Source organism: Bemisia tabaci, chromosome 1 (genome assembly GCF_918797505.1).
Source record: "Bemisia tabaci chromosome 1, PGI_BMITA_v3".
Lineage (NCBI taxonomy): Eukaryota > Metazoa > Arthropoda > Insecta > Hemiptera > Aleyrodidae > Bemisia > Bemisia tabaci.
This window is the reverse complement of record NC_092793.1, coordinates 48,835,346-48,857,026: the sequence shown is the minus strand read 5'-3', so window position 1 is coordinate 48,857,026 and position 21,681 is coordinate 48,835,346. Positions and strand designations below refer to the sequence as shown.

At 38.5% G+C, this 21,681-nt stretch overlaps 1 protein-coding gene across 2 annotated transcripts; it reads right to left on the bottom strand.

The window, feature by feature from the left end:
- Positions 1–11,182: 11,182 nt before the first annotated feature.
- LOC109039478 (aquaporin AQPAe.a) lies at positions 11,183–20,038 on the bottom strand. Of its 2 annotated transcripts, none has more exons than XM_072302343.1 (6): positions 20,014–20,038; positions 17,087–17,289; positions 15,108–15,248; positions 13,839–14,060; positions 12,957–13,037; positions 11,183–11,716 (listed from the first exon to the last, which is right to left on the bottom strand). In XM_072302343.1, the coding sequence occupies exons 1-6, from the start codon at positions 20,021–20,023 to the stop codon at positions 11,600–11,602; spliced, it is 774 nt and encodes a 257-aa protein (XP_072158444.1). In that variant the 5' UTR covers positions 20,024–20,038; the 3' UTR covers positions 11,183–11,599. The 2 variants fall into 2 exon arrangements, with proteins under 2 accessions (XP_072158444.1, XP_018910506.2); XM_019054961.2 differs by lacking the exon at positions 20,014–20,038 and adding an exon at positions 19,150–19,304.
- Positions 20,039–21,681: the final 1,643 nt, after the last annotated feature.

Below are 21,681 nucleotides of genomic sequence, written 5' to 3'. Positions count from 1 at the left end.
TAAATTTGGAGAATATTTCTTTACAACTCGTGTTGGGTTTTTTTCCATCTTTCACCCAATTTTTAGCTCTTAACTTCCACCAAAATATTATTAAGAAATCATATCTTTAATATAATTTACGTACTAAAATCAAAGTACGGTACCGACAAATAGCTATTTATTCATCGGTACGGTACCGACGAATAGCTATTTATTCATCGGTACGGTACCGACGAATAGCCATTTATCCGTCGGTACCGTACCGACGAATAGCCACTTCGAAAAAAAATTCCTAGTTCCGCCCATTGGTTAATCTCTTTTTAATTTAGTTTGTCCTAGAATGAAGCCTTGATTTTATCCTTCTGAAAACAACTAATTCAAATAGGTAAATGAGCTATCGCTTCAGATAGGTCAGATTCTAATGATGCGACTATTTTAACTCGGGAGTAATGCGGTATTGCCTACATGAAAATCTGGAGGCGCTTTGCTCTATCCCGGAATCCAACGCAACTCGCAGCCGTAAAAATGGACCGCTAGGGGAGATTGGAGCTAAAGAAAATTTCCAACTTTTTTCTTCAAAATCTTATGAACAAAATCATTCACACAAATGGAAGTTCGGAAATTTACTTCTGTGCGACTAATACCAAGTACTTTTGAATTAGATCAAGTGAAAATTAGAAGTTTAAATGACGTCATTTTTATTTTTACCTGAACCAATGTAAATTATACACTTATATTTTGTTATGGCGTTGATTTCCAGACCTCGACTTGTGTGATTCGTTTCCTTATGCGAGCTGTTGCGAGGGAAAATATATGTTGCAAAATGTGCACAAGTTACTGTGTGCTCAAATACAAACGGAAAATAGATGAATGACAGATAGTTTCTGATCTATCGAATACACGTGATGCGACTTCTTTAAGTCTTAAGTTATTTAAGTCCTTAAGTCCTTCTGTGAAAAGCAATGCGGTATTGGCTACCTGAAAATCCGCGTTCTGCTTCGACCTGAGCTCCATCTCGACTCACGCCTGAAAGAGTTTTTAATTGCCATCGTAAATGAAACCCTCCTTACACAATGTTGTGCCGTTTAAAGTAGTAAATTGCACTTAAGCTGGCAACCTGAAATAAGTTTGCTAGTTCAACAAGCTCCGCAAAAATCGTAAGACTGAGGGGAAGGGATGACCAATCACAATGGATAGAACTCTTTGATTATTCATGCTTTGCGCTTCACCAGCGATGCCAAACTTTTTATACATTGTCACTGTTCGACCGCTTTTACAAACTGAACACTGTTATTTAAACATTTACAATACTTTTCTTGAATAATGCACAAAAAAAACCATTCACTAAAATTTCGTCTCTCTTTTAAATAGGGCCAAAATTATTAATATGAATTGTTTGGACTGCACTGCAGTCCTACACACTTCATATTTTCTTCACTTGACTTAAATAATAGCTCAGAGAAATTTAAAAGATAAATTTTCAACCATTCATACAAAAAGATATCAATAAATTATGCAATCAGAAAAATCCTAATACATTTTTTCTTCCCCATGAGTATTTAACAAAGTTATCTCCGAGATCACAGTTACCTCGAGTACAAATCGCTTCTACAGTCCATTCTGGCACTCTGCGACGTACAAACACACAACGTTCACTTGTCATTCCACGGGTCATCGGGCAACTGACCTGACACCTCTAGATTTCTTTGCCGATGCTCTAATATCCCTTTAATCGACGCGACGTTCCTGTTCCTCTCTCCTGGGTAGGCTCATTCAAAACTTGTTTGGGCAACCGGTCCTCGGACATTCTTTGTAAATTCTCATATTCTGGACATAAAGTCATGCACGATATTATTTTTAACTTCATTCCTTTGAATTCTTTCCTCTCTACAAATAACTCTTGTATGATGATAAAAACATGTAAGTGTGTATGCATTTTATAGCCGCTTCCACAGCACGCGAGGGCGTTATGCAAAACCTAATCGCTACAAGAATCTGTAAAGGTAAGGAGATTACCCGAATTTCGACATTTCTTCGACTCTTTTTGGAGACCATCTATTCACCTTATCGCTAGACACCCTCTACGGCGCCCTAACTGTAGGAACCCACTCCAAAACCTTCTTCGGCAACCTGTTATCATCCATCCTCTGCACATGCCCTTATACCATTACAAGCTGCTTGGTTAATAATGATGAACGATAATAATAAAAAACAAAGTGCGCCTTCAAAAAAATACGAGCCTGAATTTTCAGGAATATATGATGTCTCTGTGTCCCTTAAAACAATTCATTCCGCCCGTACGATTCATCGGATGTTTTTCCTTTTTCAGTTGACGCAAGGAGAAGGCAACTTATTGCATAACGATTTGCTACCGATACGCAATCGTAAACAAGTGCAAAAAAGCGATAATGGGGGAGAAGGAGGGGGCGGTTTCTGGGAACGAGGTACAGTGAATGTTTCTTACTGTAGAGTCATCGGCAAACTAGGGGAGGGGGTAAAGAGAGTGCTCAGAACACGAGTTGTGCGGGACCACGGCTAACGGAAAGAATGAATAATGCAAAGCGGCTCGTTGCAACTTCCATGCTGCCAAACTCCGCAAAATCGGAGTGAAATTGTGTCTTTCTTTGGCAAAATTTAAAATTTACAAAAAGTCTATGATATTATTGAAACGGGGAGGAAGCCTTCATTGCAACCTCTAGTTTACCTTTTGACTCACATTTTTTAAAGTATGGTCCACTAGACAAGACTTGAACAAGAAAAAGAAGTCACATGTTTCCCATTTAAAATCTGACGTGGGAACGGGTCACATATATTGATGTTTAGTGATGCCCCGTGATTCCTTTCTTGCATGAACTTTTGAAGAAAAAATCTGTTGCATAGTGCTTTTGTTTCGTACCTCGTATGGTAGCCTAAAGTGAAAATTTAAAGTGTCAACTCTGCAACTACATAAAGTGCCGCGTATCGAAGAGAATGGTTAGTGCAAAGATGAATTTTAAAAAAAAGTGGCCAAGTGGAAAATTCTATTGAGGAAGTTGTCCATTTTTGAATTGGTAGGGCAACTGTTAAAAATCTTCCTCAAATGACTCCTAGGAACTGTTCGGGTGATTGCTATTTTTGAATGATTAAATTGTACCCTTATCCATCGAAAAAATACGTTTTATTTATTTAAAACACGTATCTTACGGCATTCCACGGAAAAATGTGAAAATTATTTTTTTAGTTACTGTTGTTTAGAATAGACGCCAATTTTTGCATACTTACTACCTCCTCACCACTCTTGTACCCCCCTTTTTATTTTTATCTTGCATTTAAGACAATTCCTCACTTAAGAGGAATAACTTAGCTCATTTAAATTAGATCAGTTCAATCTTGAATAAGCTCGATTTCTAAAATGCGGTAGTCACTACTTTTCTTTGCATCACGCCACTGTATCCAATGTTCAATGTACCATCGAGCTGAAGCGCCAAACATGTCAGAGGTCGTGATAGATGATTAAGACCGAGGCGCAAGAGATTTTGGATCTTAGGTCTTTTTGTATGTAAACGGTTCAATCGAGGAAAATCTCGGAGGAAGATCGGCGGATGTCACCTCGGCAAATGTAATAATTCCTTCTCGAGAAGTTTCGAGTGGATTTCTCATTTATCCATAGTGTGGCTTGCACGAGAAAATGCGAGATGATTTTCGGTGAAATTTGGCGCGCGTTCGCACTGAGCCGATGCCTCCGTGGCTTTGGAACCTGCATTGCAGCTCGCAAAAACCCCCGACCCCCCCCCCCTTTCCACCGTGCTCATCGTGGCCGCTACCGGCCGTAACGCGCAACGACGAGCATCGAAAAAACGCGTGAGCACCCCGCCGCGATCGAAAAGATTGGTAGTTTTATCGAAGACAATATCTGCTGTATAATGCCTTGAATGACTGTTTTCCAAACGATTTTTGACAAAAAAGAAAGCGATTCGAAAGCGATAGTTGTGATAACATTCACTGATCAAGCGCTTAGTAAAAATATCAGTTATAATTGTTTTTCTCCTCTTTTTATTCTTTGTTTATTTGAGTTTTAAAGAACAAGACCTGATCGCGCCTTTTCCATCTTCGGAGGTGTTGCTCAGTACCCTCTCTACAAATGAGGCAAACGGAATCAACACACCACGGAAATAGAGCCAGAGAGGATGCGCGTAGAAAACGGCGCAGAGATACAACTATTCGTGCTTGATGATGTCCGTGTAGCATCCGCCAAATTGAAGGCGCTATGGCGCGACGGGTGAACTCGCAATGCCATGCTCTATGCTGCTACTGCGAATAAGATGTCGCTCTGATTCGGGAGAAAAGTTGAAAAACAGGGGCCGAAGACGTATCGCCTATCTTCTCCTGTGTCGGCTTTGAATTTTTTCTTTTTTGAATTGGACGTCTAATTCTTTCTTCAGGATGTATTTGTAGATCTATATCTAGAGCTTGTATGCACCGGCCCCGCACAATCCCTTGGCCTTGTGTTTTTAACAAGCCTCGGGTCAATTTGACCCGACTTGGACACGTAAGTGTTATAGATTCCTCTGAGAGGAATCTTATGGATCCTTAAGATTCGGCTAGGCTAGGGTAAGATAGATTGGATTGGGTTTGTGCGCATACGTTATCATATACTAATTTATGATAACTGTTATTCTCAAAAAAGGTGTATATGCTCCGTAGCTAACATGTTTTGAATGGGGAAAAATTGCACTTCTAGCATGCAAGACAAGCGTAGCCACCGAGATTTTTCGTCCAGGTCCGTAACAAATTACTCATCGCAATCGATACCGTGCCCTAGACGAGAAATATAGGTAGTTAAACTTGTGACGCAGATAGCGAATACTATTACGATTTTACCCAGCACGATTAGTGTAGCGTAAATTTCCCGTAGGAGAGGAACGACTCTGGAAAATTCTTCCGGGATATAAAAACAGGAGCTGTGGTTGCAGATAGCGTGGGGTGTATAGAGATACGGAACGTTGAGACGGAAGGATGTCGGTGGTGGAGGGGTCTCTAAGAGGATGCGAATGTAACGTGGCATGTAGTGTTTATTTAGGACCGTCTCAACGCTTCTAGCCGCTAATGACTTAAGGGATTCAGGCCGCGTGTCGACCGGCTGGCGTGCTCCACTCTGGCGGGAACAAGCGTAACTACACCTCGAGAAGATCCTCCTTACCTACATACTTCAATGCAGTCCCGGGCTCAATTTTAAGGTGGAGATACCGATAAAAAATGTTCAACTACATTTGAAGATGAGACCGCATGCGTTCGGATCTCCTCACTATCGAGGGATCAAATTACTGGGGAGTTACGTTCTTCCATCGGTGGATAACCCGATGCCCAACGGTCAGATACGAGTTTCCTCACGTCCGAATCAACTCATCGAAAGTAACAAATAATTTTCGATGAAGCATTGCGCCGCGTCCTAACCGATTGGTAATGTTTATAGAGGAGCCCCCGAGTAGTTTCAGCACTCGATCGGTTCATGAGCGGGATTTCATGACCGCCACAGCTTACGCTTTCATACATATCCGAGCCACATCATTGGAGGGAATTTCTTTTCTCTCTCGCCGGTAGATTGAGAATTTCCGCTTCCCGTCTCAATATCGGAGAAACTCTCTCTCTCCTTTCGAGTGGAATTTATTTTAGGGGTCATATTCGCAGTTTGATTACATTTTGTAATGAGGAGCTACTATTTTTGGCTCGTACGTAAAAGCACCTATCTGCATAGGGAACATCAGGGGGGGGGGGAAGAGGAGGGAGGACAGGAGGCAAAAGAAGAGAAAGAAAAAGAGTAGGAAAAAGAAGAGGGTGAAATTTATTTTAAGGGTCATGTTCGCAGTTGGATTACATTTTGTAATGAGGAGCTACTATTTTTGGCTCATGTATAAAGGCACCTATCTGCTTCGGGAACATCAGGGGGTAGACGGAGTGAAAACAGCAGGCAAAAGAAGAGAAAGAAAAAGAGGATGAGAAAGAAGAGTAGGAAGAAGATGAGAATAAAGAAAAGAGAGAGAAAGAAGAGAGCACGGAATTGATGATGAAGAAGTAAAAAAAAAGAGAGGAAAAATAAGTAAAAAGTAAGAAAGAAGGAGACCCAAAAGGAAGAAGAGGAAAAAGAGAGACACGAAAGAGAAGAAGAATAACAAGGAGAATAAGAAGGAGGAGGAGAGGAGGAAGAAGAAGAAAAAGGAGAGGAAGCATAAGTTTATTCAATTACATTCGTAGCACACGTGTTGTCTCTAAAATGATCCTAAACTATTAGTTCTTAATTGCAAAATGTATTTCAGTTCGCCTTTAAATATAGTTTCTTTCCTGAAGGAGGTCCAAAAGAGTATTAGCAATATGATAAACCCCGTAAGTCACCTTGTATACTTAGTAATGTACGATCCTTTCGATGGAGTATCATAGGCAATCGAAAAATTAACATTTGATCTCAAATGGTTCCAAATGATTTTAAATGCCAGAATTCATCATTACAACCGTTTTTGGGCAAGGGGACCGTACGGGTTAAAGGAGGTTTTAAAGCAAAGACATAGTACCGTAAAAATGACAACTTGTATGAACTTTCATTAATGTTAAACAAAATTGCCTGAAAAATAGATCTTAATCCATATCCCTTTCCTCCCCTCTATCATTCCGTTTGTCCTCTGACGCACCCCCAATTCCCCGATCCGTTCCGCCCTATAATATTTTTCCTCCGTTTAAGACACCGCGGAGACCTAAAATACGGGAGCCAATCAGAAATGGATTCCTCATACCTTATCTCTACGGTCCATGAAAATCGAAAACGGTTATTGCTGAATGTGGCAAGTGGAAAGTCCTGACGCGGGACGAGGTTAAGCCGGCAATTAATTGGATTAAGCCGAAGAAATCAGTCTCGAGCTAACATTATTCCCATGGCGATTAAAATTAGCTCAAGCGGAGAATTTAATTCCGAGTGCACGTATTGCCGGGCCGGGCGTAGAGACACTCTCATAAAAGTCGAGAAAAGTCAAGTAACTCGAGGCTTAATTACGAAAGTTGTAAGGGAGTTCACCAGACAAGAGACAACCTGTTGTCTTCAGTTAATGAATACTTATTGCTCGGAATATATCTATGTTAGACGCGCGTCGCGGAGTACGTGTAAAGTTCACGTTGCCAAAGTTCAGCCGAGTCCGTCAAATTAATGATATGTGGACTCATCGGGGGTAGCTTTGGAGGGCACAGAGTGAATCATCGTGAAAATATCGATATTTTTCCAATAAAAACAATGGTAAACAATCGATTATTGAGATATACCTCGATATCGATACTTTCCTACGTATTCAAATGACAGATCAATCGATTCCGATCGCAAACGCGACACGGAACAGTATCGCAGATCGGCTGGCTCGACCCTCTGTAGGCGTTGGTTTTTGGTCTCTATGACTTAAAATTGTGTAACTCAGATCTTGCAGACCCAAAGCTTGACTTTTTATGATCTATTATTCAGTGGTTACCTCTTACACCTTCAGCTTTATTTAAATTTTCAAAAATCACTTTCTTTAGTAATCTATGAAAAAAATGAATCTGGGAGAACTCAAGTTCCTTTCGATCATGACTTGAGGCCGGGTTTATAGTCATTCATCGAGCAATTCTTTCCTCAGTGAGGCCCCATATGATAGCCTAAAACTCGTAGATCAATCAAAAAGAGGCACGACTCTACTGTACTAAAAAGGTAAAAATAGTCCTTCTCTGTTCTGGGTACCATGGAATGTGCGGGTCACTGGTAAAAACATGACATCCATGCCGGAAAGTTTCAGTCCGTGAAACTCCTCAATTCACACTCGCATGGCTCGGTCTTGGCTCCGGCTGTTGCCTTTGAGCTTTAGCGAAGAGAAGGGAAGGCGTAAACTTGAGACAAGGTCACCGAGCTTTAACTGTCGAGCATTATGCACTTTGGGATGAGCCCCGCCCATTGAGTGGCAAGTTTGGAGCCCAAGTTGAGAGATCCACGCCAACATTCATTTACGCTACCCTCGCCATGAAAGAAGGCTGTGCAACAGTCTCAGCGCAACAAGAACTTTGCCCCGTCTTGGTTGCTCTCCGCCTTCGGGAGGGTTGTTCTGCACGCCGTGTTGGGATGAAAGTCCGTGCCTGGCAGAAAAAAATAGCTGTAAAGTATGCTCGAAAGTAACTTCCAAGCATGGTTATTTCCTTAAGGCATGGAGCCAAAAGTTTTGGTCAATTTGTCACGCGCGTATGATGATGCAAATTAGTAAAAAATCGAACTGTATTACTCACTCATGACCTTGAGTCTCAGAATCGATGGCTCAAGTGCAAAACCACGTATCTTTGTTTGCGATGTTGTTGACTCTTTGTCAGACTTTGTTTTCTCTCCGGAAAACAAAGTGAACCTAATTTCTTGAAATCTTCCTTGATTTTCCCTCACTGCCAGCAGAATATTCTATATATTCAAGCTGTAGAGGCTTGTTTCTCTCCGAAAGAATCATAAATGAATTCAAATTATGAAACAAGATAAGGATGACAAGTGGTTACGCAACTTCGACCATCAAAATATTACGTACAAAAAGTGGAATTGAGGGGCTTGGAGGACAAGGCGCATAAGTGCAGTTTTTAAAAAAATTGAGGTATTAATGATTTCAAGTAAAACTAGTCTTGGTGCATACTCTGTTAAAAATTCGCTCCCAAATTCCAGTTTTTAAGCATCAAAAAGTCAGTTGAAACTTTATTTCCGCCATAAGGACCCATGTAGGTACGTAATTTCGAAACTTCAAACACGTATTTCTCGAAATAGCAAAAACTGCACTGATACGCCTTTTCCTCCAAGCCCCTCAATTATTAGCTCCCATTTCCAGTGTTTTTGCACTCGAGCACAAAAATTGAAATATTTCGAAAATTTTCGGCTCTCTTTTTCAACTTTGACGGTGTCACATTCATTTTTAAAAATCAAGAGCACTGCCATTTTGCCACGTTTTCCCCCTTAATCTCACTAACCACTGATGCAGTTCAACTGTGATCAAATAATCAATATCAAACTCCGTTCTGACGTCACAACAAAAGCGACAATCAAATTGTGAAGGGGGAGGACAGGAGGCAATGGCGGAGACCCTATGCTGTGGGCGGGAGAAGTTAATTAATTTCAATTATAAAAATAAACAGCTAACACGGCGCGACGAAAACAAGCAGAGAGGGTGGTGTGACGGGGGGTGCGGGGTGGTGCACGCCAAAGAGGGGACATTATGACGGCGAATTTTCGCGGCCGCGGTGGATAAAACTAATTAAAAGTTAAATTGAGAAGTATGTGCTAGAAAAACGCTAATTAAATGGGTCCCGAGATGAGAAATGTTGGTGCTCCTGATACAGGTTATATTCAACACTTATTTTAATTTAAGCCGCGACCCTACTAGTTCCGCCACCCTTGTCCCCTTGATGCGTGTTCTTTTTGGTCCCTTCTTTTGAGGCAGTGTGCCATTGGAAAAAGAGGGGGAAGAACCTGAACAATAAAGTATTTTATTATACCCTCAACAACTCTATAGTTTTTTTTTCTAAATAAAAAATATACTTAAATATCACTGAACAAACTATTCTAAACGTAGAATGACGCATTACGAGTCAAAGGAGCTTTCATAATTTACGTAACGCGCTTTTTCGGCATTTTTGACCCCCCCCCCCACCATTATAACGCTTTTGTAACGTAGAATCTCATCCTTTAACACGTAAAAACGGCACAACGTAACGCTCTCTGGACTCCATCATCGTCCACCTCAACGTGATGTACAAACGGCCTTCAAGTATATATGACTCATCAATAAAAATTAAGTGAATTACATAATTAATAGCATAATTAAAATGGTGAACAAAATGAAAAGTAAAACCTCAAACTCACTGAACGATTCCTCCTCCTAACATAGAGATGCAGGACTTATGACGGATAGTGACTGTGGCTTCTTTATATGTTACGTGCATTGTAATCACAAATATGGATAATCCAGAACAAAATTATTAATACTTCTTTATTTATAATTCGTAAGAACATAAAAGAGTGTCAGAAAAAAAGAGTAACAAAAATATTGAATTAAATTTTAAGATGAAATATTATTGTAATTTCCTGTACCGGGGACTGTAAATATGGTAATTATGCTCATTTGCTCAATGCTCCCCTTAGCAAATTTTGTAAATATGTCATCACTGGCAACGTGTCAAATTTCTTAACTTTTAGGTCTCCGACTTGGTAGTTCGCTCTCATCTTCAGTGCCGGAAAATTTAGATTTAGAGCATGTGATGATGTGATGGTCACGAGAAAGAAAAAACCCCTTCAATATTAACAGCTGCAACCAGCATACAGGATAGAGAAATGCGGACTGCTTAATGCGGTTTCTCTGAACGACAGGCTTCTTCGCTTCTGTCAACGCAGTTAGACAGCTTTCCTTTCTACGAGACGCCTCTCGTTATTTATTTTTATTTTTTCTTTCTTCTTTTGAAATTGAATTTTATTTCGCTGTAAACATTTTTTAATTTAACATTACAACCAATCTTTACCTTAAAATGAGCATTATTCCATTTACGAGCTGCTCGTAAGTGCCCCCTTTCCTCTCCATTTTCCTCCCAATTTTTTTACGGATCTCTACATTTCCTCCAAGAATATGATTATTCTTTGATACTTTTTTTTCTCTCTCTCCTTCATTGTCCCCTCGTCCTTTTTTCCATCACCTCTCTTCCTCTTCCTTTTTTAATAAGATGCAATATCTTGAGTTAACTCAGCGTGCTAAACCTGATGTAAGGGGACATGGTATAAAATATAATTTTATTTCAGTTTTTTCACGGTAATGCGATTATTAAAAAGAAGGAATTAGTCAAGGTTTTTGATTCCTTCGAGTTTGAATCATTCAGTGCTGAAAATCACTGAACAGAATATTTGAAAGAATCTTTAAAATAGATATTGCATACTAAATCCAATGTAGTCAGATTTACTTACAATTGAAGTAAAATATTTGACAACATTCATTTTTAATTTATATTTTTCACTCGTAAATAGCGGTCGTTGTTATCTAAAGACAAGAGCTTCTGCATTAAATTTTAAAATGTTATCATACTTGCGCAACTTCTTCCTCAGAAAAGCACACTTTTCTTTTTTTTCCATACACTTTTCATTTACTGAGCTCTGCTCCGTGAAGAAAAAAGAAAGGATTAAAGTAAATAAATGAATAGAATGAAGTTCGTCTCGGAGAAGACAACTAACCGCAATGATATATTTCAGATATTTTTTTTTTTGAGTCAGGAAATCATGAGGTAAAGAGTTAGAATTTCACCGACTTAAAATTATTATGCAATAAAAACTAATAAAACGGGTGAAACATATTGTTAAATTTTAACTTACATTTTACCCCTAGAAACTTGCAACTTTTTGTTCTTCTCCTTTTTTTAAATTTGGGATATCTCTCTTTCCTCGATTCAGTTACACTATTTTAGAGTTTTCGAGCCAGAACAGAAACAATTTATTTTGGAGAACATTGTCCTATGTCCTTCTCTTCGTAATCAAGGCTATTCCATTTTTTGCGAAAGCCATGAGTTTGCTGTGGACTTTTCAATTTTAAATTATTGAGCCCATTGAGTTTCTTTGGTTTGAAAATTCTTATATGTGTGAATTTGGCCGAATTTCTCTCTTACTACGGGGAAAGTGTTGTGCAAATAATAACATGTATATAACGGCTGATATGATCGCACCTGACAACGGACCAACCCAGTAAATCTGAAAAGATCAAAAAATCAATTTTAAGTCAAACCTAAAACGTGGCAAAGGGGTTATGAATATATCTTGGCACGGATACATTAAAATTGAAGGAAAAATTGTAGTTTTAACTGAACAATGAGCAAGCAATGTAATCCAATCTACCGCACAGTAGTGCTTACCATAATCGCTTCCAGATTGTATTCATTAATCAGAGACGCACACCTCTTTAGCACCGGTTGCTTCTCTTAAAACATAAATGAGACCAAAGCGAAAGTAACGATGGTATTTACCACCGCGGGGGATGACGTTATACGTCATATTTCTTGAAAAGTGATATCGACGGCCAATATGCACATCACCACGTATCTTAATCGCAGTGTTTTAAAATTTTTGCTCCTATATTATCCTTTGAAAGGAAAACAAGCAAACTTTATAGCTTGAATTTTATGTAGAATAGTCCGTTAGTAGAGAAGAAAAATCCAGGAAGTCTTCAAGAAATTACGGTCACACTGGCATCCGAAAGAAAAAATAAAGTATGACTGGAAGTCTGCAACGTTGAAAACTGTGGTACGTGGTTTCGCAATTTGATCATCGATATTTTCTTCAATACATGACTTAATGAGTCAGTATTTGGACAAATTCTATAATTTTTTGCTGATCAAGAATCTTTGATCATTGAAAATGATTCTATGACCAGCTCAACTGATCATACGAGCAAGCAACGGTGGAATTTTCGAACCTCTCACCTCGGTTTGCGGCGTTATAAACATCTAATATTTTTGGTTGGAAAATTGTAGTTTCGTAATAACCTCCACCATTTTTACAGCGATGTAGGTACATCGAATGATCTTCGTTGAAAAAAGAGTTTCGTGTCATAGTGCGACTTATATTTAATATTCCAAAATTATTGGAGATTATTATGCTGCAATTGTATCATTTTTATGGCTCATTATGATACCTATTCAATTCTATTCCGTTATCACTATATTTAGAGCGTATGCATGAAAATTATGACGTGGGGGAAATAACCTTCACAAGCTGTTCCCGAACAATAGAGCGGTTTCCTCGATTTTTTTCCTCAGCTTATCTCTGCTAAAATCGTGTCACCAAAGTGGCGAGGAAATTTGTTGACAAGGTTGAAAGAGATTGTTGCATCGCGTTTCAGTGGCGTCAAAAATGTGTGAGAAAGAAATCTGAAGGGAATTCAAAAACCCTGGACTGAAGTTATTTCGAGAAATATTAAAAAGGACTTTCTCACCCACTGGTCTTTCCAATGATTATTGTATAGCGCCGGACCAAAACTCCTTGCTGGGTTCATACTGCTGCTCGCGTAATGCACCTGTGAGCACAGTAAGAAATCTGTTTTTTAAGCAATAAATAGTAGTGAAATGCATTTTCACAGATTTTTACTATCATCATATTTCGTATACCGAAGCGAACTCCATGCGTTGAATATTTTTTGTGAGAATATGAATGAAAAATTGATGTATTTGCAAAACGCTATCCAAAATCTGAGTATCTTTACCAATGTTAAAAAATCTTGGATGACGCATCCGCAAAGAAAAATAAATTAAACGAAAATTAATCCCAATACGTTTCGGCCAGTTTCCTGACACTTATCGGTCAATATTCAGAGGAAAAAAATAATACAATTTGAAACAAATATTCGCAAAAAAATTGAAAAAACAATTTATTTCCTCCGCCATTGTGAGGTAATTTTAAGTTTTAATGTTACATTACTTTTCTGTCTGATACCGATTGATAATACCTAGGTCACCGACCAAAACATGAAAACAATAGGAAAGTCATAACTGTATCTTCAGAATCGAAGAATCAAATCTCTTTTATGTTATCTGTAGGGAACAAGTAGTAATTGCACATTAAAAAAAGTTTTGTTTTAACAAACATGAGTAGAAAATGAGGCGAGACAGCGATTTGACTGCCGTAGTGCATGACTTCCATCATTTTTTCGCCATTCCGGCGCGTTTTAAATTCCTTCGAGTCTTTGGACGTTTTAAAAGCGGTCTGTCTGAGATCTTGGATAAGTAATGTACAATAATTCACCACGTAATCTACACCTGACGCTTTCAGAATATTAAAGATAGAATACAAAGTTTAGTGACCCATTATCTCTCCTTACCGATGGTAATAGGAGAGCAAAGCAACCGAAGCCAAATTTGAGGGCGACAGTGGAGTTGCGGTCCGAGTTTTTCGGGTCTTGGACGCTGCAGAAGAGCAGGCAGAGTATTGCAGTGATAAGCATCTCGACCCCCATGGCACGCAGAGACGTCACGCGCACGTCTTTGGTTGAACAGCAGAAAGAGCCACTTGTCCCGCCAAGGAGTTCATCCGCGACCAATACCTAAAAACCTCGAGGTAATAAATGGCATCAAAATCAAGTCGTTAAAAGTATACGCAAATAAAATAACTCTATAAAAAAATATATAAAAAAATGAAAAACCAGGGTGTTTTGAAGTATGAAAACTTCATTTATGAGACACAAACTGATTGCGGTAGGTGCAAGGGCCGTAAGACAGAGAGTTGGAATTTTTCAGCCAACGTGCGTTGAAAATCCGCATAAAGCTGAAAATCTCAATACAGAGGGAAAAATTCATATAATTCAACACTAGTAACAGTGCACTGTATTGAGATTTTCAGCCTCATGCTGATTTTTAACGCACGTTGGTCAAAAAATCCAACTCGCAGGCATTTATAAGAGGCTGGAAAAAGAAAATTTGACGAGAAGAGAATACTTAAGAAAAGTAAATTCATTTTTCTTTGTTTATCTTTAGTTTTCCTCATTTTTCGTTATTTTCCTTAATTTCTTTCACTTTCCATCATTCTCTTTTAATCTTTTTCATTGTCTCTCTATTCTTCTGTTTCTTTTAGTTGCGTTAATTTTGAGCTGACTAAGTTTTTTATGGAAAATGTGCACGTGACCGACCATGCGGAAAACGGTTTCAGGTTAGGTTGCAAAATGTTAAGTTCTTAAATTAGGTGCAAAATGTTTTCCTAACTGCATTCAGATGTGTCTCCATGAAGGTCATTTGACAAACTGGCTTTCAAATGTTTTATAATTCAATCCAAACGAGTTGATTGCTAGAAATTCACAGCTCCTTCGTAAAATGATCTGATATACAAAGTCCTATCTCGCAATGTTGTTTGTCGCATTGGCGGATCCAGCAACTTGGCAATACCGGATTTCCTCCATTCAAACCTTTGGAAATGTATCGATTCTTGGAGGGGCCAAAAGCTCCGACAAGAATCGATAATTTAGCACAGGTTTAAATGGAGGAAATGCGGTGTTGCCAAATTCCTGGATCCGCCTTTTGTCAATTGAAATCATTCGATAAGCTGATTACCACCTTCGAATAATCACCCTGCACGGTAGCGTAGACTTTCAACTTACCCGTAGTAATGCGTAGCCGAGGAAAGCTCCCAAACACTCCATTACAGTGATGTAAACAAACATGAATAGAGATTTTTCTCCACGAATCACGTCAGCTGCTACCAGTGCGGGATTGATTATACAGCTGATGTGTCCGAAGATCTGGAAAAAGGATACACAATTTCCAGTTTTTCAAGGGAGTAGTGCATCATGACAGGAGGTCTGCAACGTAGCAAACGGTGATAAGTGGTTTCGCACTTTAGCCGTCGACATGGACTAAATTGTGAATGAGGATGGTGTAAGCGGTAATCCAGGATTGCGCGAAAGGTCCCAGAAAATAGATGAGGATTGCGCGAAAAAGGCACAAGGATTGCGCGAATAGAAACCTTAACATCTGCTACAGGAATGCGCGAATTTAAAATTAAGTTGATTTAAGGTAGAAGTTTGGCGAAACAGGGAACAGTTGGAAAATAAACGCATTTTTGTGTTAAAACCAGTTTAAGTTAGTTTGTCGACAAGTCATTGATGTCTTACCTTCTGATGATAAATGAAGTGAAAAGATCGAATAATGACCGTGGATATAAAGAACTTTTCCAACTTTCCTCGGAAACAATATTTAATTAGGAGAAACCAAGCAACGTTGGAATGCTCATACGGCGTCGAAACACAACATGGACCCGCGATTATTCTAACGAGAGTTCGAATAGTCGCGCCAAACACAGTGCGGCCGGCGATAAACGTATATTAGCGCCTGCAAGACTTTGGGAACACTTCACGCTTTGCGCGAAACAGTACGGTCGGCGTTCAGCCCATATTAGCGCCTACAAGACTGCATGAATACTTCTCGCATTGCGCCAAACGCAGTGCAGTCGCTCTGTTGGTGTGAAACGCATATTATCGCCTAGATACAAGACTGCGGGAATGCTGTAGGCCTGCGTGTCATCAATTTTGACTTTCTACTCCAGTTTTTACCATAATTAAAGGGAAAATATGTATCCTCAAAGACTCGGATGATATTTAATTTATTTTGGTTACATTAAAAGAAAATAGAACGAACTAAAATATCCCGTCGAAATTTTCGACACCATTATTTAAGATCATTTCGGTAAATTCGCGAAAAATTTTCAGAATAACTGTGTGTAGCTTTTTAAAAAAACATTTATTAAAAATAAAACATAAAAGTGGTGCATAACGTTGCGGTCAGAGATTAATATACTCTTTTCAGGTGCACTCGTCGGGTTATGAATCTATTCATCTCTTTAAAAACTTGCCAATGGTTGCTTTATGATTTTGTACGTGTAGTTTCATTCATCATAAGTTGCTAAAGCCTTTGACCATGGGAGCTCTCAAGCATCGCACGCTTCTTTTTAGGCCAAAATACAGCATTTCAAATGCGCTAATTGTAAAGTTAAAAATTGCCCTGCGAATATTTCTACACAGAAAAAAAATTCTCGGTGTTTTTACCAAGGTCCGTTGGTAACTTTATCATCTCACTTTTTTTACCAATTATTGGTAATTTTACCAAGACAGACTGGTAATCTTACCTAAAAACCGGTATTTTTGCTTTTTTTCCGGTAAGAATACCACTTTTATTGGTAATAACTTCCCGGTAACTTTGCCATTTTATCTCGGTAATTCTACCACAGTCGATAAAAAATATTGGCGTTCTTACCGGGGTCCAGTAAAATTACCGAGAAAGTCAAAAATTTTACCGAGATTTCTCGGTAAAATTACCAATTCCATAAATGGTAATTTTACCAAGAAAAAACTGGGATCAAATAGAACCCTGAATTCTTGGTAATTTTAGCCTTTTCTAAGTAAATACACCGAGATTTTTTTTTCAGTGTACCACGCTCAACCCCGCCCGGTCACTAATTAAGGTGTCAATATCAATCAATGGATTCTACTCAACTGCAACGGAGAATCCAGATCTTCATTGGCAACTATGATCCCTGATTTTTTTCGAACGAAGCACTTACGAATACAACTAAATATCTTACCATCACAGATGTTGCAATCGCAAAAGCAAAAGTTAGGACGCCCCCCAGATAATCCAGGTATTCGCCTTTGGAGTCGGAGAGTGTGCCCATGCAGCCCATGCAGACGAAAAGCCCCGTGCCGAACATCTCGGCCAGACCTTTTTCCAGCAGCCTCCATGCTTTCTCCTTGTCCAGGTTTCGAAACTCGTGCGGTGTAAACGCTCCTGGAAAGATGGTGGGGTTTATTCAATATGTTGCTAAAATTAACTATTGAAACCCATTTGCAAGCCCTGAATGATGTTTATAATGCATGAAGTTCAGGCATTAGGGAATAAGAATCGTACTGTTAGTAAAATTAGTGATCCAAGTTGAGTTTGGGTCGGATAGGCAACTAAACAAGCTTCTCGGTGAAACGTAGAGTATCTTGCGTCAATGAAGGCGTTATAACCGAGATCATGATTTTGAAGTTTTTATTACTGATTGTGGCAATACGCAAACCACATGCAAATTATCGGTAGAAATGCATATTTGGGGTGTCTAAGTTGAGAATAAAACTGGTACTGGTACCGGTACTGCAGTGACCTGTCGTAACATTTTGATACCCAGGATGGATATGATTTTTCTGCCGTGATAGCGAAGAGAGCAGTAAGTGCCTTTCCGTGTGAGCCATGATTAGGACATGCTTTTATGTGTCTCGCGGTTCATCCCAGCATGCACTTAATGCTCTCTTCGTTAGCACGGCAGTCTTGATGACCCCATCCTCACCCCATTCTCCCCATTACGTCTCCCCCACACACCTCCTTGTTCCTTATAGATATCAAACATGCTATTAACATTTTAGAATTGTTCTCAATGATAACATTTTAGATTCTACGAATATTCCTGTGGTCAGATTTTGAATTTGATAAATATTTATTTTTTCAGTCATTTGTTTCTTCACCGTCGTTGTCCTTGAACAACAAAAACAATAATTTCTGGGTGTTAACGAACTCCTATTTTTCCATCCCAATCCTTTACGCTCTATCCCTGAGGTATAGTGTTTCTTGATTCTATTGAACAAGTAGAACTTTTGGTATTTCACGAGGAACTGCGAAATTCCATCCTCTTTCGTTACAAGGATGCGTCCGATAAAATTACAACAACTGCATTATCTTTCGAACATCGTATCGTACCCTTCACTCCACAGCACGCATCCCAACTCTGCGATCATTTTGACAATCTCGAGACTGTTGGTAGACAATCACCTCGGAAATTAATTGCCTCAGTGTCACATCGCAGCAAGTGAAATCAAATTAACGATCGCGTGCAACGCTGACAGATTTGACGATAAAATTACCGCATTTATATTTGCTCAGGTGCTCAACTGATGTATTATGCGACAGCCAAGGCGGACGTTCGCACCATATTTGGATGTGCCTGAGAAGGAGGAGTGATACTCAGTATCAATTGGTAGAGTAAACATAGGATAATGTGAAGTGTACCAATTATCAAGGTTGGGTATTATAGCGGCAAGGTTCGTTTAATCGCGAGAGTTTAGATTGAGGATGAGGTCAGTGCTCCAGCAAGCTGAGCCCCCATTCGTTTAATCCTTGCTTTACGTGGAAGGCAAGTAGATGACCGGTTTTGAAGACAGTTGTCCGTAGAATGGATTAATGCAAAGTCTCATTAGTTAATACTGAAAATTAAAACTGACGCTACTCTAATTTTTCAAAAATGTTTTCCAATGATTTTTTTTTTTTTTGGCATTCAAAGCTATACCTCAGAGCAATGTAGCTTATTATCATATATAAAGGTCGAATTATTTTTAATGACAGTGACCTTTAACTATAAACCGGGCTTACAGAAGAAAACCCTGCAGTCCTTAGCATATGGTGTCCACTTAAAAATTTAAATATATTGAAGATATAAACTTAAAACAAATTTAAAAGGAAGTTTCTAAAAAGTAAAATTTATTCAATTGAAAATCTCGATTAATGTTTCAATATACACGTTTTTGGTTTTTTCCCGTCTATTCTAGGAGTTTTAATCGGTATCCGTCAACCTTTCCGAAACAGACTAGAGTTTTCTCAATGAGAATTACTTACCACGAATGGACATGAGGGAAGCGTTACTCTAAAATAGTGAAACTCTAATTACTCTATATTGAATACTAAAATTGTCGCCACAGTTTACAACTTAACTTTCCATTGACAAGGAACGACCAATGTGATTGAACAATACTATACCAGAAATAAAAACTGTAAATACTTTCAATTTCTGATGAACAATTTCACTCACGGTTGAACAAAGGAAATTTAAAGTGAGGGACCAGAACCAAAATTATTGATTTTGATTGAACTGATAAACACGTGAAGTATATGATCGTGATAAACTTAGTGCTCGGTTTTGTTGGCGTACGCTTTAATCATTTTCGGGCAGTAAGTGAGAAATACTTTTTTTGCACTGATAACATTATTCAGTTGATTTACAACGGAATGAATTTTTTGGTTATCAATGCAGCAGTATAATATTGTAATTTTAAAGTTTCTGCGGCAATTTTCAATTTTGAGAATATGGTTTCACTCTTATCAGGCATTTGTGTCCTTTTTTAGTGTAATTTTCGAAGGAATACCCTGTTTCAGCAGTTCAACACACTCCAATTACCATGAATTCTTTCGAGAGGCGTGAGATTACGTACACAGCATTTGAACACGAGATGCACTGTACAGAAAAGTAGTGTAACTACTACATCCTTGAAATGTCAGGGTTAGTGGGAAAGTTAACTTTAAAAACCTGAAAAATTTCAATTTCATAATTGGTATGCATACACTATGTTTTTAAATTCTGTAAGTCCGATAATTTTCCTAATCTCAAGCACGTCTCTTGATTAAATAATTTAACAAAAAAAAGGAAAACTGAGCTGGACACAGAGAAAAAATAAAATCGAACGATGTTTAACTTTAACTTACCTGTGCACATTTTAAAATATGTATTGCATACTCAAGCCCGGACGATGAAGACTATTTTGACTGCAAACTTACCGATGCCCTGTTTCAAGCTTCTTGTGCAGTAACTATCTTGGAAAGTGTAACACACAATCCTTGGCCATGGTATTGTCCAGATATTTTTGGCAGCCGCTCGTAAAAACAATGCCATTCCATTGTTCGGACATCCATAAGTCGAGTCATAATAATTATCTTAATCATAGGGAATGAATCATTGGTTCTTCCGTCAAACTATCAGACAAGAATAATGGGAAAACATGATGCTCGGGAAATTTATTAGATTGTACATAAAAAACGAAATGAAATGCAAAAATTTTACGTTAAACGCTGATCAACCACCGATCAAAATAATTGTCAACATGTATGCACAGTTGACAATGTCAAAATACACGACCTGAGCGTTTTCTCAAATTATCGAGTCGCTATATGCAATTTTAAAATCGGAAATTCAGCCCAAGCGTTGTAAAAGACAAAAATACGTTTTACAAAAATTTAAAAATGAATATAAAAAAGATCAATAGTTTGACGATTTGCAACCCCAGTGTGGTGAAGAACGATTAGAACGATAGGAAAATTCAAACTATTTTTTGAGTATGAAAAAGCTGAAAATTTACATTGTTACTGTAAAATACTTTTTTTTACAAAGGTGGGAAGAAAGAGGCATGGAGGAATGATGAGTTCTTAATTTAAGATGAACATCTGAATAGGAATCTAAACTTTTGGAGTCACGTAAGGAGTCGAAAGTCATGGTAAGAATACCTTTAGAAAAACATAAAATGAAATATAAGTAAGCGAAACAAGTACGTAATTCTTTGTTAATAAACTATGATTTTGAAAAAAATATTTAATAGGAGAAGATCTCTGCGGGACAGTAAGTCTTAAAATAAAGTGATTTGGAAGACAACAGTTTCGAATGACGAGGCAAAAATGAAACGGCGAATCTTAAATGTCTGGAATTTGGAATAAAAAAGTATATAACAACAATCTTCTTCGAATTCTAAGCTCAAGTCGGTAACGTCTATTTTCTTTTCGGAAACAAAAGTTCAAGCTGTAAAGTTGGTATTCGTGGCTGCTTCGTTGCTAAAAAGCTCGTTCAGCACCTACGCCATCGTGCCCAGACTACTTCACGTTGCCATTTAAAATGAAAAATAACTTAAACGATGAAATTCTGTATGTATCGTTACTCTGTCACTCTGTTGTATACAGTTGTTGCTGAGACAAACTTACGCGGATAAGTCATGAAACACCAAAAAATCATTTCGAAAAAGTCAATTGTGAAGTAATGAATAGTTTCGTTTCAGAGGACCCTAAATTTGATTAAACTAAAAAAAACGCAAAACTTTTCAACTACATTCACGCGGTTGACAAATCACACATGAACCATTCAAAAGTACCTAAAGAAAACAAAGGCTAACTGTGAAGTCTGCACCGACGGAAAGTCAAAAAGATGCCTAAGTGTGAGAACAATTTCAACGTACCTTATTCATAAATGTAGGGTACGTTGAAATTTCTGTACAAATGGGTTCGAAAAGAAACTCCGAGCAAAAAATCTGACGAGAGTGGTATGAAATGCTATCATTGCCTTGGCTTACGCTTACCTCGCTCCAGGCTCAATGTGTATTCTTGGTTGCG

Bases quoted from the DNA above. Each gene is read 5' to 3' on its own strand.
- LOC109039478 (XM_019054961.2), bottom strand. The intron at 15,249-17,086 runs GTAAGATATTTA...TCCTTTTTCCAG, and splicing joins CGATTGCAACATCTGTGATG to ATCTTCGGACACATCAGCTG. The intron at 11,717-12,956 runs GTGAGAAAGTCC...TGATCTTTTCAG, and splicing joins ATCATTGGAAAGACCAGTGG to ATTTACTGGGTTGGTCCGTT.